The sequence below is a fragment of the Uranotaenia lowii genome, chromosome 1, assembly GCF_029784155.1.
Source record: "Uranotaenia lowii strain MFRU-FL chromosome 1, ASM2978415v1, whole genome shotgun sequence".
Taxonomy (NCBI): Eukaryota; Metazoa; Arthropoda; class Insecta; order Diptera; family Culicidae; genus Uranotaenia; species Uranotaenia lowii.
The window spans coordinates 2,776,535-2,791,070 of NC_073691.1; the positions used below are offsets into that span (position 1 = coordinate 2,776,535).

Below are 14,536 nucleotides of genomic sequence, written 5' to 3' on the forward strand. Positions count from 1 at the left end.
GCTGTTTTAAAAAATATGTATTGTTTTCGAAAAATTATATAGAGAAATCCTTGAATTGAAATTTTATGCTGTACATCCGTGCGATGCGGGTGGCTCCAGAGAGCAGCGTCCATTAGGATTGTATTTCCCTATAGGCGTCGTGATACTGCTAGCTATATTTGGAATTTGAAAAACTTGTCTGCCAGCACGATATCAGTACGATCTTAAAGTTTCCTAAGCATAGGGACTTCGTTCATGAATTTTACAAACAAAAATGCCGACTCAACTTTTCTATAACAATGTTTCATTTCAACAAAAAAAATATCTTAAAACTACCTCAGGTAATAGAAAAATATATAGGTAATTCTGTCGGGAATTTTTAACATTTCGCGTGGTGTCTCTTGGAGACTAGTCCTATCACTAGCTTCCCGTATCGAGAACAAATCCAAAAAACGGTCGTCATCTGCTTCCGGTCACCGAATCGACATCCGCAGCAAACCGTATCCGATCGGCTTCGGCCGCCAGCTCTGCAAACCCGAACGACGGAATCCCATTGACTAGAGCTTTGTTGCGCAGATTGACATCGTTGGACAGCAGCATCAGTTCGGTGCCGGAACCGGTGATTATCTGGCGCACCTGGAGGCAACAATTGATGATGTTGTCGTCGGGATTTTCAATCGGGATCAACGATTGGACCGACTCTAGCGCCGATTGTCCTTTGATGCGGGGGTCCCTGGACTTGAGATGTTTATTGAGGAAATGGATAGATGCCGTAGCGGCATAGGAAAGAGGTTTACCCTTTTCCCGATGTTTGATACGGTCCAGTTCCTGTAAAACTACATACGGAATGATGAGGATTGGCTGGCCAATGTGAGCAAAACCATTTTGAAACAATTTTTCCAATGGCTTCTGGTTGGACAAAAAGATGTTGGTGTCAATAATCATCCAGAAAAAGCGCTGATAGGTAGATGTTTCGTCAAATAGATGGACTCGGTATTCGGGAATGTTAGTTTCAATCGATTCCAGTGATACACCGTTGGAGGTAACTTTTTGACGCATGGCAGTAACTTCCCGCAGAGCTACTTCTTCTGGAATATCATCCCAATCCATCAGCTCTAGATCGTTTTGTTGAGCGTTCGAACAATTCTGTTCACTAAGGTCTGTCATTTCCGTGTCCTCGTCAAAATGTTGAGATTGAAGCTGGACTTCTTCGGCCAACTGTTGACGGATGTTGCCCAGACGATCATTTGCAGGTGATTTATAAAAATTTGTATCACTGCTTTTCGGTGTAGAAGCAGCTATAGGAAAATTATAAGGTTTTCGTGGTGGTTCGAGAATTTCTGGTGTTTGACAAAGGATTGGCGCAACAGACTGTGATCTATTTTTTGAAGGCGTCTCTGTGGTTTCAAGCTTACGGTGCTTTGCGAAGACTTCGGGGTACGCGTATTCTTCTAAAACAATCTGACCGCAGGGTTTTGAAAATTCGGGACTCTTATTCGGCTTTAAGTTACTAACTGCATTCGACGGAACCTCGGTTGAATTGTTGTTGGTAACTTGTCCATCAACCTCATTGTATGCTTTACATTCTACAAGTTGTTTGCAGGATGTTACGATTTCAGGCGTATCTTCCGTAATAACAACTTTCGATACATAAGAATCATCAGGTTTCAACTCAGTCTTAACAATATTTTCTTGAGATAGTTTACTTATGTCATCGCAAACGATCGAAGAAAAATTTTCTTGTTTTGGCTTCTTCGGAATTTTGAAATCTTTCAAAGGTACAACTTCCGACTTCAATTGTTCCTTAACTTGACTTCTAATATTATCACAAATCTCCGTTTTAAGTTTGTTGAAACTTCTCGGAGAAACTCTTTTGCTGATAGTTTGACTTTTGGCGCTGATTTTTGCGTTTTTCGTTGGGGCGTTTTCCTTAGGGCTAATAGTTCTTTTCCGACGCGGATTATTTAACTGTTGCTCGGTTAAATTTGGCGCCGCCTTCTTTTGTTTTCCTTTGTTTGGAGATTCAGTCTTGGTTGATACTTTAGTACTAGGCTTACAGGTACTTTCCTGAAAATAAAACAAACATAATTGCTGAAATATCTGTGATTGGTGCTTTCAACACATGTAGACATACAAACCTTTTTTTGTGTAAGCTGCTGTGTCTGGTTATCAACCAGCTCCTTACGTTCGTGTTCCAATATTTTTCGAAACGCGTCCAACCGAGTATTTGCCAGGTTCCGTTTTTTTGTTTGACCCTCATTCTTAAGCTTCATCAGCTTCTCGCCGCCTTTATTTCCGGATGAGCCTTTTTCAGGTGAAACGGGTGAAAGCTTCTCCTTCTTGGAACCAGCATACACATTCCGGATGATTTGTTCTTCCTTTTGTAGGATTGACGTCTGGCTCGGATGTTCCCAAAGACTTTCTTTGGTTTTCAGGTTGAAATAGTAGTGCTTTCCCGGGCGTTTTTTCGATTCTTTCTTGACCCAATGCTTGGGAAGCGGAGGTTCATCGTCACACTTTTCCCCAGCGCTATTCGGAGCTTCACTCCCGAGACTGGCACTGCAGGAAGCGGCAACATCTTTTTCACCGTTCTTACCTGTCTGTTTGGATTTGGATGAGGACATAGTCCGTTTTTGGGAACCCATCCACTGAAAATATTGCGGAATTCTGCACAGGAATGCGCACCGCGAATAAACGCACCAAAAACCGAAACAAAACTTTAAACAAAAACAATGCACGTTAAACGCAGATTGTGCTTATTTGGTTTAAATTCTCAGTGAAATATCTGGTCAAGTTATACCTGTGATATTTTGATTAAGGCGCTTCATTTGAAAACTACAAAGTTTACTTTAAGTAAAAGAGCAAATTGAGATGTATGGTGGTGTTTACCTGAATTGCTCTTTTTTACATAAATTGATTATGAATATAACACCAGAACCACCAGAACAGTATTTTTAACTGAACCTCGGTTAAGGCCGGTGAGAGCGATGCGATGCAAATTGGCGAACGCGGCCAATGCGTACTCTAGCGGTCAGGTTTAAGCGATTCACAGGATTCACATACATTTTCATCACTTGTCATCGGCCTATAAGCTTAATATGGATAAAATCAAATTTTGAAAACACATAAACCTGAGGATCTTTAAAGAAACAGGTGGCTAGAATAACGTGGAAGCTCGGAGAAACGAACCGTGAATAAACCAGTATTTTTCATTAGATTGTAGCATTTTCATTAAATAAAAATCAAATTCGCAATTGGTACCTCAATAGCATTTGAATTAAGCGTGAAGGTCCTGTTTCCCATTTTCTATTCACTTTCAGCATATCATCACCTTGGTCAATCCTTTTTTTCCTTTTTTCCGATTTTTTCTTTTTTTTCAGGATCGTTCAAGAATGTTTTTTTTTAAATATGGAGTACGCTTTGGAACCGCATGTTCTGATGCTTTTGTCGTTTTGTTTTTTGTATAATTAAGTAGAAAGTTGAAGAGAATTAAATCCGTGTGTTTTATGACTATTTTAAATTAATTTTTCCATATTTCACCTTTATTAGAAAACTGGTAAGTAAAATCTATCATTTTCATGCACTCAAATGTGGCGGTTTCTTCAATGCGATGAAGCTCCGAAATAAAGGGCCCTATTGTTTAAGTTGTACAGACCCAAAACTCAGCAAGCTCAACAGAGCTGCTTAAAAAAATGTTGTTTTGTTGTCCTAGGTACGACGGTAAATTAAAAGATAGCAACAAATTTATAATAATATATTATATTATGATATTATCATGCCGAGAAAAAATTATAAGGATACCCACCTACAACAGCTATTACGTAAATGATCTGAAAAACCACCAATGGCACTACAAATGATTTCAAGTCCTTTTTTTAAGTTTAGTTTTCACAATCGGTCGAATATCTGATACGATTTTAATGAATTCCATAGTATTTCTAAAACAATATCCCAAGTCGTCCGGTAGCCGAAATGGATATCGATGGTGGTGCTGAGATGTCCGTAGAGAGCGAGATGTATGGCTTCAACCCATTGATGTACCACCGGTTTGGTTTCAAAATCGGAAGCGGTGCCAATAGCTGCCTGCTGGCGACACCATCGGATTCATCGTTGTCTACTGGTGAAACGGAACCATCAAGTTCGCCGAGACACTTCCCCAATAGTTTTGATTACCATAACACGTCGTCGTCTCTGACGTCGCCCTCTAGCGGATTTGGTTCCCCGGGTGGCAGTAGCTGCTGCTCGTTGGAGCAAACATCGGAATGGGCTAGATATGTACAGCAGAGTATTAACATCGATCTGGAGGGGATGACTCGGGAGCTGTTTGGTAGCCTGTTGAGGCGTCGGGATGTAGACTCAATTCGGCAGGATTTCATCCGCAATGGCATTGATTCGTCGATAGGTGAAATGCCCAGAATGCATGTAGTAGGAGTATGTGGCCAGAAGAAGTCACAGGCCCCAGTTGCTCCATTGCCTCCGTCAAAGTGGCCCTTGGTCAGTGTAGAAAACCAACGAACAGTATCTGTACCATCTGCGGGAGAAGATGAAAAACAAGATGCAGTTGTCTCGAAGCCGGAGACCAAAGCTTCGATGCGTCGACGTAAATTGCAGAAAGAGAATGAGGATGTAGGTTTTCGACTATGTTCAGATTTTGGATGAAATTTATTTATTTTTCTAATATTTTCTGTTACAGTATTGTGTGTTCTGTTACAACAACGGAGAGGCCAAAGATACCTATATGAGTCACGCTTGTCGGGATGAGGATGGTCTGGTGGAGTGTCCACATCTGCGCCGATATGTGTGCCCGTACTGCAAAGCCACCGATCGACAGGCTCATACAAAGAAATATTGCCCAAAAAAACCGATCATCACGCCGGTCGATCTGGAGAGAATGGTAGTAGAGGGGACTACTTCCAGGAATGGTTACAACAAAGAGAACATGCAAGATGCACCGTCCAAGTACTACCATCTTCGGCAGGGCAAGCGCTCTCTGCGATTCTAAATGGAAGGCACTACTTTTTGTGTTATCATATTCGAATCGTTATTTTTTGAAACTTTTTTTTTTTTTCTTATTATGTCTTTTATCCATACAATCGGCGTTTGTTTTCGAACAAATGAACTCAAGTGTGCCAGTTTCTATATTACGTATAGATTTCGGAATGTTTTTTTTCTTTGAATAACGAAGAATTGTACCCATACGTTGCCCCATAGGAAAAGCAAAACTTTGCCGAGCAGAAAACCGTTGTTAACGGCGGCGCTATCGAAGAATGGTGATGATAGAAAATGGTATCGTCCGTTCCGTGTTTTTTTACATTGTTTAACTGATGTATTCGAACTTTTTTGTTTTTGTAACTCATTTTATTATTTTTTATAAGATAAAAATGTGAATGATGTCTACATATTGAATGAAATATGATCAAACTTGAAGTAAACTTCAAATAGTAATTTCTATCAACCTACTAAAAGGTTATAAGAAACTGTTATTTTTTTCCAAACGAATGAAGTCCGAAAGTCTCTGTTGCAAAAAATGAAGTACAAATCTATGAGCGTAGAATAATAACACATCTTTATTAAAACTTTCGAACATTATGTCGCTACATTGAAATATTTGCACGGCCATGGCCACTTCGCCCTTCAAGCGCATACACAAATGTTCGTAACAAGCGTATTTTCATAAAATTTTAGTTGAATATATGTTTTACTTCTCTAAATATATATATAGCGTAATTCATCTGTTTTTGTTTTAGGCTAGTATTGTATTTTCCATTGAAGACACTTTATTTTTTGTTATCGGTCGCTTACATAATGTAATCAAGGTTCTATGTTCATAATTTTACAAATTAGATAAAGTAGGCACTAGACTAAATCATTGGAAAATACATACATACATATATGGCAAACGTAGATTGCTTACAGGCTATCTCTTTGAGGAAACTTATTCACCTAGCAGACTGTTTTTCATGCATCGCTCGCATTGTTCATTACTTCACATCCCCCCAAATCGGTGTTCATTCGTTTTTTCTGTTGGGTTCAAATAAAATTTTCGTTTCATATAAATTAATAAATGAATTATAAATAAATACTGATGATGGGTTCTAGATTATAAAAGAACCTAAGTGCGAACTCATTCGCAGAAATTTAGATATGAACCTAGTTTAACCTACTCGAAAAAAAAGAATCGTTAACTGACGATATAATTCTAGGATGGTTTCAAACCGAGCGACTAAATTTAAGTCCTATACAAAATTTTTACATACAATCCTCGATCATTGTTGTTTGAGAGGTACACAGCCAAATAAATTCCGTTGCTCACGAATTCCGTTCACCAAACATCGAAACCAAAGTAAAATCGTAAGGATTTTTTTTCTGTTATCGCGCCTTCGTTACTTTTTTCGTTTTCTTTTAACTATTCATTACTATTCGTTTATTTATCTTTTATTGCGCGATTTGGTTTAAAAAAATTTACAGAACAAGACAAAGCTGCGAGGCTGAATTGGTTTAGAAAAAAAAAAATGATCAAATTAAAAAAAAAGCTTAACGGTGTTTTTTGTTTCGAATCCTCCAAAACACTACCATTCCATTTGGTTTGGAACTTTGACTGTTAAGCTTTGAGTAGCTTGCTTGTATAGATCACGTTTCGACTTCTGGCTGTTAAGCCCTAGGAAGAGACCTTCAGTATTTTAAATGCTTCTTTCTCTAGTACATATTCATGTGGAGATCACGGATCAACTGATTCAGGAAGTTCTGCAGTTGATAGTAGGAACTGGTTCGCCAGTACATGTTGTTTAGGATTTGCTCCTCGGCCAGGTGGATGCTCTTCTCGATAGTGGACAAGCCGAGCGAGCGGGCCTTCCGGGCGAAACGATCGAACTGTTCCTTGTGATGCTTCTGATTCATCAGTGCCGTGACCGAGTGGATCATCTTCGGCAGGATCGAGAAACCGTCACCGTAACTGTGAAGAGGGGAACACCGATTATATTCTGCTGACTTACAAAATTCGGTATTTGTACTAATAGATTACTTACTATTTGTTTATCTTCTCGATATTTTCATATAGAAAATTGAATGCGATGTCGTTTCCGACGTAATTTTTGGCCACTGCTTGGAACACTCGACCACCGTCCTGTTTTAGTATGCCAGAGGTAGGATCTAGCGTCATGTTGAGGTACCTGAAACAGCAGAAAAGGTATGTTCGTTGTTATTTTCATGAAAGTGTATAAGTTTAAATCTGCTATTTATTTGCTTTTAAGTTGCCGTATGGAGTTCAAGTGAACTCGCCACTGATTATAAAGGCGACATTAATAAGAATCAACCCATTTCCTTCAAAAACTTGTTTAACAAATATTCCGAAAAAATGAATGTCTAGCACTTATTGTTTATAAGGACTAAATAACTTCACTCACTTGGAAAGCAGCCACGGTTTCACCGAGCAGCCGAGGGCACTGAGGATGGTTTCCTTCTCCGAGGCCGAATCCGTCTCCTGGTAGCGTTTGTAGGCAAAGTTCCACTCAGGCACGCCACCCTCCCGCAGCGAGGTGCAGTAAATGACAAACTTGAGATTCGGTGGGATCTGGTTGTCCCGGAAGTTGGTCATCCACCGGCGGTACAGCGTTTGCGCCGGGACGGTACATTTGTCTATTCCAAACTGGCATGCCAGCCGAACAATTCGCTCCCGGTGCATCATCTGCAGGTGGTCATCTTCGGGGTGATCCTCGAAACCAAGCGCATCGAAAGCTTTTCGAAGCGTTGATCGCATCACTGCAAGGAAACTTTCGTAGGCTGGTTCCCGCGAGAGCATGGCATCGAGGAAGTTCAGGCCTTTGGCCAGGGAAGCCCATGAGGATATATCTTGGTGGTTGGCTTTCAGGAAGAGCGTCAGCGTTAGAGGTATGTCGTATTGGATGAACTCGGCACGTGCTAGACTGAATGCATCGTCAATCAGTTGGGCTTTGGTCATCGGAGGCAATGATGCGAAATTGTTGGTCAGTTTCTTCCAGGAAGCATAATCGTAGTTAACCCGGTAGTACCCAGTTCGATCTACGTTGAGGTAGACATAGTCATCAGCATCTGCTTCGATGTCTATTTCTACAGATTTGTTTTCGAAGCTCAACCAAAAGATCGGCAACGAAGTTTCCATGAGAGAAGATGTTTTGGTTACCATACTTATTGGCACATACCACCGGGTTTCGTCGGAGGATTCCTTCGATGGAAGAATGTATCGTTGTTGAGAGATCCGAAGCTTGGTTGGCGCAAGCCGTTCAACAGTTATCACCGGATAACCAGCTTGCAGGGTCCAGGTATCCATAATATCCTTAACTTCAAGAGTTTCCGGTAGCGTTCCGTGACTATGACCTTGTTTGGTCAGAATTTCCCACAGGTCCTCCTGTTCTGCATTGGAGTACTGATATTCTTTGAGGTATTCGACGATACCGGCCTTGAAGGCATCCGGTCCCAGGAAACTACTCATCATCCGTATCAGGGCAGCTCCCTTGGAGTAGGTGATAGGATCGAAAATACGACGAATATCAGAACCATGCCGCACCGGGAATGAAATGGGGTGAGAATTTCTCAGCGAGTCCGTTTCAAAGGCCGGTTCAAGCTCTTTTTCCGAAAACGACTCAAAAACACGCCATTTTTTCTCAGCCTAAAAAATATATATACACATAAAGGTACTTAGGTACTTTATTCTAAGAACAAAAAAAAAAAAAAAAATAACTTACGAAATTCAGGCATTCATAGCTCATGTAGGTGGAGAAACCTTCCTTGAGCCAGAGATCGTTCCACCAACGCGGTGTGACCAGATTGCCGAACCATTGGTGAGCCAACTCGTGGGCCAAGACCAACGCCACCCGCTCCTTGTGGGCTGCCGATGAACTTTTGTCGTTGTCCTCCGGAACCAGGAACGAGGATTCCCTGAAAAAAAAAAACAGTAAATTAACTCAACTTCCAAAATTTGTGTTCCGAGAAACATGTGTTAGGAGAATTATAAAATTGGAAGTACACGCCGAAATAGTGCGTGCGTACGGCTGGTGTAATTCTAAACCGTCCTCGTTGCGTGACTAAGTTCAGTTTTTAATTGTTGCATGTTGTTAGAGGGAGGATCGCGCTCAAGTGGTAAGGGAATAGCAAGGTGAACTCCTACAAACTTATTGTGCATATGCACATATGGACGCTTGGGCGACAAATAGGTATAAGTTATATTAGGAAAGTTTCCCCTCCGTTTCGGCACTAACTGCGGGCAGGATAAATAAGAGCAACAACTCAATGGTTCCACAAGCGGCTCGGTTACCGGATAACGCCCAGGTCCCGGCAACATTGCATGTTGTTCAAGCTTTCCCTTTTCGACGAGTAGACTTTACGTGGAAAAAGAATTGAATCGCATGTTCTGATCACATATGGCGGCATAGAAAGCAATTTCTCCTTGAATTGTAATACGAGAAATATTGTGTTGGAAGCATAGCATCCAAAGTCGGAAGTTTTAAAGTGGTTCTTTGAAAATCTTGCATTTTTTTATTTAGATTTTTTCAATTTTAATACTTAATGAAAACTTCAAAATTATAATAACCGAATTAATAAAACTTTAATAATACAAAATTGAATATAAACAGTCGACTACAAAAATAAAATTGATGATTCAAAACTACCACGGCCCTAGGCACCGGTGGATCAGCGCGGGATCATTAAGTAAGTAAAGTATTCAATACTGTGTAACAAGCTATATAATAGTGATGTTGAGTTCGTTGCCAAACATTTCACGCGAGCAAAACATCAAGCGTCTAAAGTGCAGTTTTATAACGTCTAAATTGCCATTATCGGATAACTCACCTTCCACCTTGGTGAAATTGTAACGCCCGATAAGAACACTAGAGCGCAAGTTTTGTCTACTTCGTAACGAGCTTTCCCAATGAACATCGAGGCACGAATTGTTTTGAAAGAGAGCCGATCTATCGGGAAAACAAGATTTGGTCAAAAATATGTTTGGAACTTCGTAAAACTTTCGCTCTACGCAGTTCCGGTCCAATAATGACTAGATTAGGATTGGTCGATCTTGGATCGATCTTTGGAAGACCGATCTTTTTAACTCCGATTTTCGATTTTTTGGATCGATTCTTTGGCCAGGAAAAAATCGATTAGATCGGTTTAATTTCGATCCGATCTTTCGATCTTTTTTTCTCATTTATAAAAAATAAGGTTATAACGGCCACCTTAAGAGCACCAGTACCGGTAAGTGCTATCCCAGGTGTTAACCCGAGACACATTCTAGGTCTTATTTTAACTTTAGCAGGAGCTGGTCGGTATTCAAATATGGCTCCTGGCTTGCTTTTTTAACACCCAGGAGCAAGATAACACCTGGTTTGAAACCTTGCGGTGCGCCGTCTAAGTGTCAAAATGGGGTGTTATTATAGCTTTGACACCTGACCGCTGCTGATACTCTAAGGAGCACTCTTATTTAACCATAGGAAACAGCAATAATATGTCAGTTACATCATTGTTATAAACGTTTAAAAATGCATTTTACCTTTTTGTGCCGAAATATGAAAACCAGTCACTGTAGGTGTAGGGGCAGTATAAGCACCATAAATCGGGGCACGATGAGCGTTTTCTGCCGTAGAATCTAGCAGCGAATATAATTTCTAGCGTAACATTTCATAAGGGCGAAACTAGCAGTTAGCTCGAATCGAGAAAAACGCATTTGAAATTTCGGAACATCTAATCAAATCCTATTTAAAAAATCGTCCACTTTTTGTACAACAAAATCAAAAAATTTACGTTATATTCACTTATTGTTCGTTGGTTATCAAAAACTTTAACTTTTTTTACTAAATTTCAGAGATTTTCAAGTTTCGTCCTTTATTGTTTTCGATTCTAGTTACGCCTGCAAGTTTCGCCCAATTGATCGGCCGTTTTTGTTTTGGTTTTGAAGTTAAGCCCTTTGGCCCTACACGCAAAAACTAATTGGGCCCTTTTGTCACACACGGTCAACTCTGTTACGCCTATTGAGCCTACACGAATAGAAAAATTAACCCCATTTTGAATAGGCGTAACTTCACGTTCCAACAAAAATGCATCAACATGAAGTTTCGCCCAATTAAATTTTATCAAGTTTTTGAAAGTTTTAAGCGATTTTAAGATGAAACCGCGTTCATTAGGTAAAGTGCAACCGCGTACATCCGGAATGACCGTTAACTCGATTTGTTTACATTTGGCAGTTTCGCCCTTTTGAAATGTTACGCTAGATTTGATAAAGTCAACTGAATTATAGAGCTTTAGCTGGACTAATCCAGGTACATCTGACGATTTACCTATTGGTAAGGTGTCGGAGAAAGAATCAGAAAACTAGAGTTGAATTACTGGTTAAGCCAATTTTTTTTTCATTTAGCATTCATGATCAGTTGAAAAATAATTTTAAATTTTTTTTATTTATTTCAATTGAATTTCGAAAACTATTTCCAAACCTTGTAAATTGGGTGAAAGAAGGTGTTTGTGATTGATGAAGAATGAAAAATTTGCTAGAATTTGCTATTCTTAAGAAATGATAGCACTTTTCCAAAAAATCCTTTGTTAAAAAGAAGTTGATTTTTTGTATTTTTTTCCGCAGATTTTTTCTCGAAATCTCTCACATTCATTTAAAAATCTAAATAAAAATACCTTGGAATATTTTTTTTTTAATTTCTAAAATATTTCTTGTCAGTACATTACATAAAATATCAAAGCGTTTCCGAGATATTTAGATTTTGATTAGTATTGCTTCAAAGCACCAACTTCGGTTCACCTTACAAAATAGCGCTTAATTTTTTTTCTTTCCATATGTAGAAGGACTACACAAATTTGAAATTTTGTGTCTTTTTTGCATATTTTTGATAAAATGCAGTTCCTTCTTGTAACAAATAGAAAAGATCGATTAATCGGAGATCGATTTTTTAGATGGATCGATCCAAGAATCATATGTTCATATGAATCGATCTTGGAGATCGATCTTTTCCCGAAGATCGAACAATCCTAGACTAGATCGCTAAAATTTTCTGAAAACTTGGAGCCGTTCGTTCATTCGGTCTAAAATCGTTGATTGAGTCAGGGTCGTACGACAAGCTGTGGACTAAATATCCAGCTAGTAGTTCACAAAACAGTCCAACTCCCTCTGACTCAACATCAACCACTCCACTACGCGAATGCCAGCACAACAACATCTGGATTCGGAATCGGGCTGAAATATCAACCCAACCATGGAGTTTCAAACAGCTACGAATCGAGAGAAAACATCAATAAACCTAACACCGAGTTTTCCTAGAACTTCTTGTGGGAATTCGGACCTCACAAGCGGAGCAGACAATGTCCCAAACCCGACGGATATTCCGGATTCGCGTGGCGAGTAAATAATATAAAGCGAGCTACCGAATGATGTGGTTTATTCAAGCGATCGATAAGGACTAATACATGTGGTTAAAAAGGAAATATAAGATTCTCTCTCTGTCACTGCTGGCACTGTTGGTAGCAGTGATTGTCAATCTGCTGTCGCGAATATCGCACAGGGCCGCACTCACCAACACTTCTCCCAGTCGAGGGTAAAGTCTCGAAAAAGCTACCGATGAGTTGATAGAGACGACACTGAAACAGCCTCCAACAACATAGCGAAAAAACAAATTCAAAAACGCTCAACTGCTGATGCTAAACGACAATGTCAGATCTTCACCGACTGATCTATTTTGATGATCAAGACCAGAATAGGTCTCGCCTTACAACTGTTCATCGTTGACTTGAGCGAATAATTTGAACAAACTACTTTGGCTTCTTGACGCAACACAACGTTTTGAAACACTTTAACCATATACGCGTACATATCCGAGGTAATCTTGGAGTGAAATTTTTTTCAAGTAATTTTTAGTCTTTAAGTCCGACTTCTTAAACAGCCAAATATTGCAAGACGTCCAAGGTGAACCTGTGACTAACAAAAAATGGTGCCGACAACCCAAGAACGGAGCATATGGATATTCGGTGCCATTTTGTCAACGATGCGATCAGCAGTGTCGCCGGTGACATAAGAAAGCAATAGAAATTGAAATTCGGAAACTTAATTGGGAGTGTATACACACTGCGTAGAGATATGAACTAGATCAGCTGAAGTGAGGTCCTTGAGTGGAAAACAGAAGGGCCTCGAATTAAAATTGGGCCTAGAAGCCACAGAAATAGGAACTGTCGATGAAAATCTTTACTGGCGTCAAGTGAACTCCAGATTGTCAACAGTGAAAATCTTGCTAAATATGAACACGATCTAATACACCTACCTGAATGTGATCAATCCCCAGTTCTCCATGGCCGAGTATCCGAAATCGGGCACTGCAACCATATCGATCTTTTTCATTTGGTAAGGCAGATCGAAGTACTGTTCCAGAAACGGTAGCAATCGCACCGTCAGCTGGTGCGCGTAATTGGTCATCCGCCGTACCTCGGGCCGACTCCAGATGCTAATCTGTGGTTTGAAGGCGAGGAGTTGAGACTGTTGAGCTAGCTCCAGGTCCGATACGATGAACGCCACCAGGTAGGTGCTCATGCGGGGCGTCGTTTCGAAATCCCGCCGCAGAAATCCCGGCCGATGAACGCTGGTGCGGATCAGTGCCGTATTGGACAGTGCCATCGATTTGTCCTCCGAATGTACCAGCGAAATGTCGAAGGTGGCCTTCATTTCCGGATTGTCAAAGCAGGGGAAAGCTCGCCGCGCATCGATCGGCGAAAACTGCGTACTCGCGAACCAGGTCCGGTTGTTGGTCTCCTCCTCCAGAAAAGAACCCTTGTAAAAACCCTGCAGCGTGTCGCTCAGTTGGCCCTGGAAATCTAGTACGACTGTCACGTTGTGCAGAAAGTCACCACTTTCTTTGATCTTAATGTGATAGGACTGATTGTTGCGCCCGTAGGACGCATCGAACGCTATGTCCTGATTGTCGAAATCCAGCACTGTTAGGGGGAGGGGACAATTACTTGATTATTGACGAAATTGAGGTTCTACTGGTCTTACCTTGTGATGAGAGAATTTCAATATTTTTGATGTCCAACACGATCGGTAGCACCCTGGAGCCGTATTCGGGATCGCGGATGATGTTGATAGCAACGGATCCATTGTTTATCGACCGATCGAAGTTGGGCTCGATCGTTAGTCTGCGTGGAAATAAAAAAAAAATTCATTATATTTTTTCCAATTTTATTATCAAAATAAGATAAACAGCGACTTCCCTATAGAAAAAAAAAAAAAATGATACATGCATCCAACTCTTACTTTCTGTTTTGATAGATTACTCATATCGTGGTACAGATTTCGTCTTAATCGAAAACCACTTCCTGATCGACTATCTTGTTTCTTTTACAGCCTAGCTGGCGGTTAAGACGGTTACCAACGTAGGTCTTCAATCAATCTTAATTATTTATGAAAGGATAGGGAAAATATATCCAAGAAGATTGCATAGCTGTCGCGTAGTTCATCAATCGAGAAAGCTAAAACAAATCTTTGAAATTGAACGAACCATGTGCGAGTGAAAATTCGAAAACTGAGGTGCAGGTCAGTTCA

General features: G+C 40.3%; 3 protein-coding genes across 6 annotated transcripts in view; 1 reads left to right on the forward strand and 2 right to left on the reverse strand.

Moving 5' to 3' along the window:
* Window positions 1-261: 261 nt before the first annotated feature.
* Window positions 262-2,691, reverse strand: LOC129755792 (transcriptional protein SWT1). Its single transcript, XM_055752448.1, has 2 exons — window positions 2,118-2,691; window positions 262-2,046 (listed from the first exon to the last, which is right to left on the reverse strand). The coding sequence occupies exons 1-2, from the start codon at window positions 2,622-2,624 to the stop codon at window positions 439-441; spliced, it is 2,115 nt and encodes a 704-aa protein (XP_055608423.1). The 5' UTR covers window positions 2,625-2,691; the 3' UTR covers window positions 262-438.
* Window positions 2,692-3,376: 685 nt separating this feature from the next.
* Window positions 3,377-5,440, forward strand: LOC129738880 (uncharacterized). Its single transcript, XM_055730198.1, has 3 exons — window positions 3,377-3,535; window positions 3,913-4,605; window positions 4,673-5,440. The coding sequence occupies exons 2-3, from the start codon at window positions 3,952-3,954 to the stop codon at window positions 4,979-4,981; spliced, it is 963 nt and encodes a 320-aa protein (XP_055586173.1). The 5' UTR covers window positions 3,377-3,535; window positions 3,913-3,951; the 3' UTR covers window positions 4,982-5,440.
* Window positions 5,362-14,536, reverse strand: part of LOC129738878 (aminopeptidase N-like) — an 87,520-nt gene continuing 78,345 nt past the window's right edge. For 3 of the 4 annotated variants that reach the window (XM_055730196.1, XM_055730193.1, XM_055730195.1), the window contains 6 exons: window positions 13,991-14,130; window positions 13,263-13,929; window positions 8,700-8,892; window positions 7,383-8,623; window positions 7,005-7,148; window positions 5,363-6,931 (listed from right to left, as the gene is read on the reverse strand). In XM_055730196.1, the coding sequence (XP_055586171.1) occupies window positions 6,676-6,931; window positions 7,005-7,148; window positions 7,383-8,623; window positions 8,700-8,892; window positions 13,263-13,929; window positions 13,991-14,130 (2,641 nt within the window). In that variant the 3' untranslated portion in view covers window positions 5,363-6,675. Of the gene's footprint in view, window positions 6,932-7,004; window positions 7,149-7,382; window positions 8,624-8,699; window positions 8,893-13,262; window positions 13,930-13,990; window positions 14,131-14,536 lie in introns of all 4 variants that reach the window. The other variant, XM_055730194.1, reaches the window with a different exon arrangement.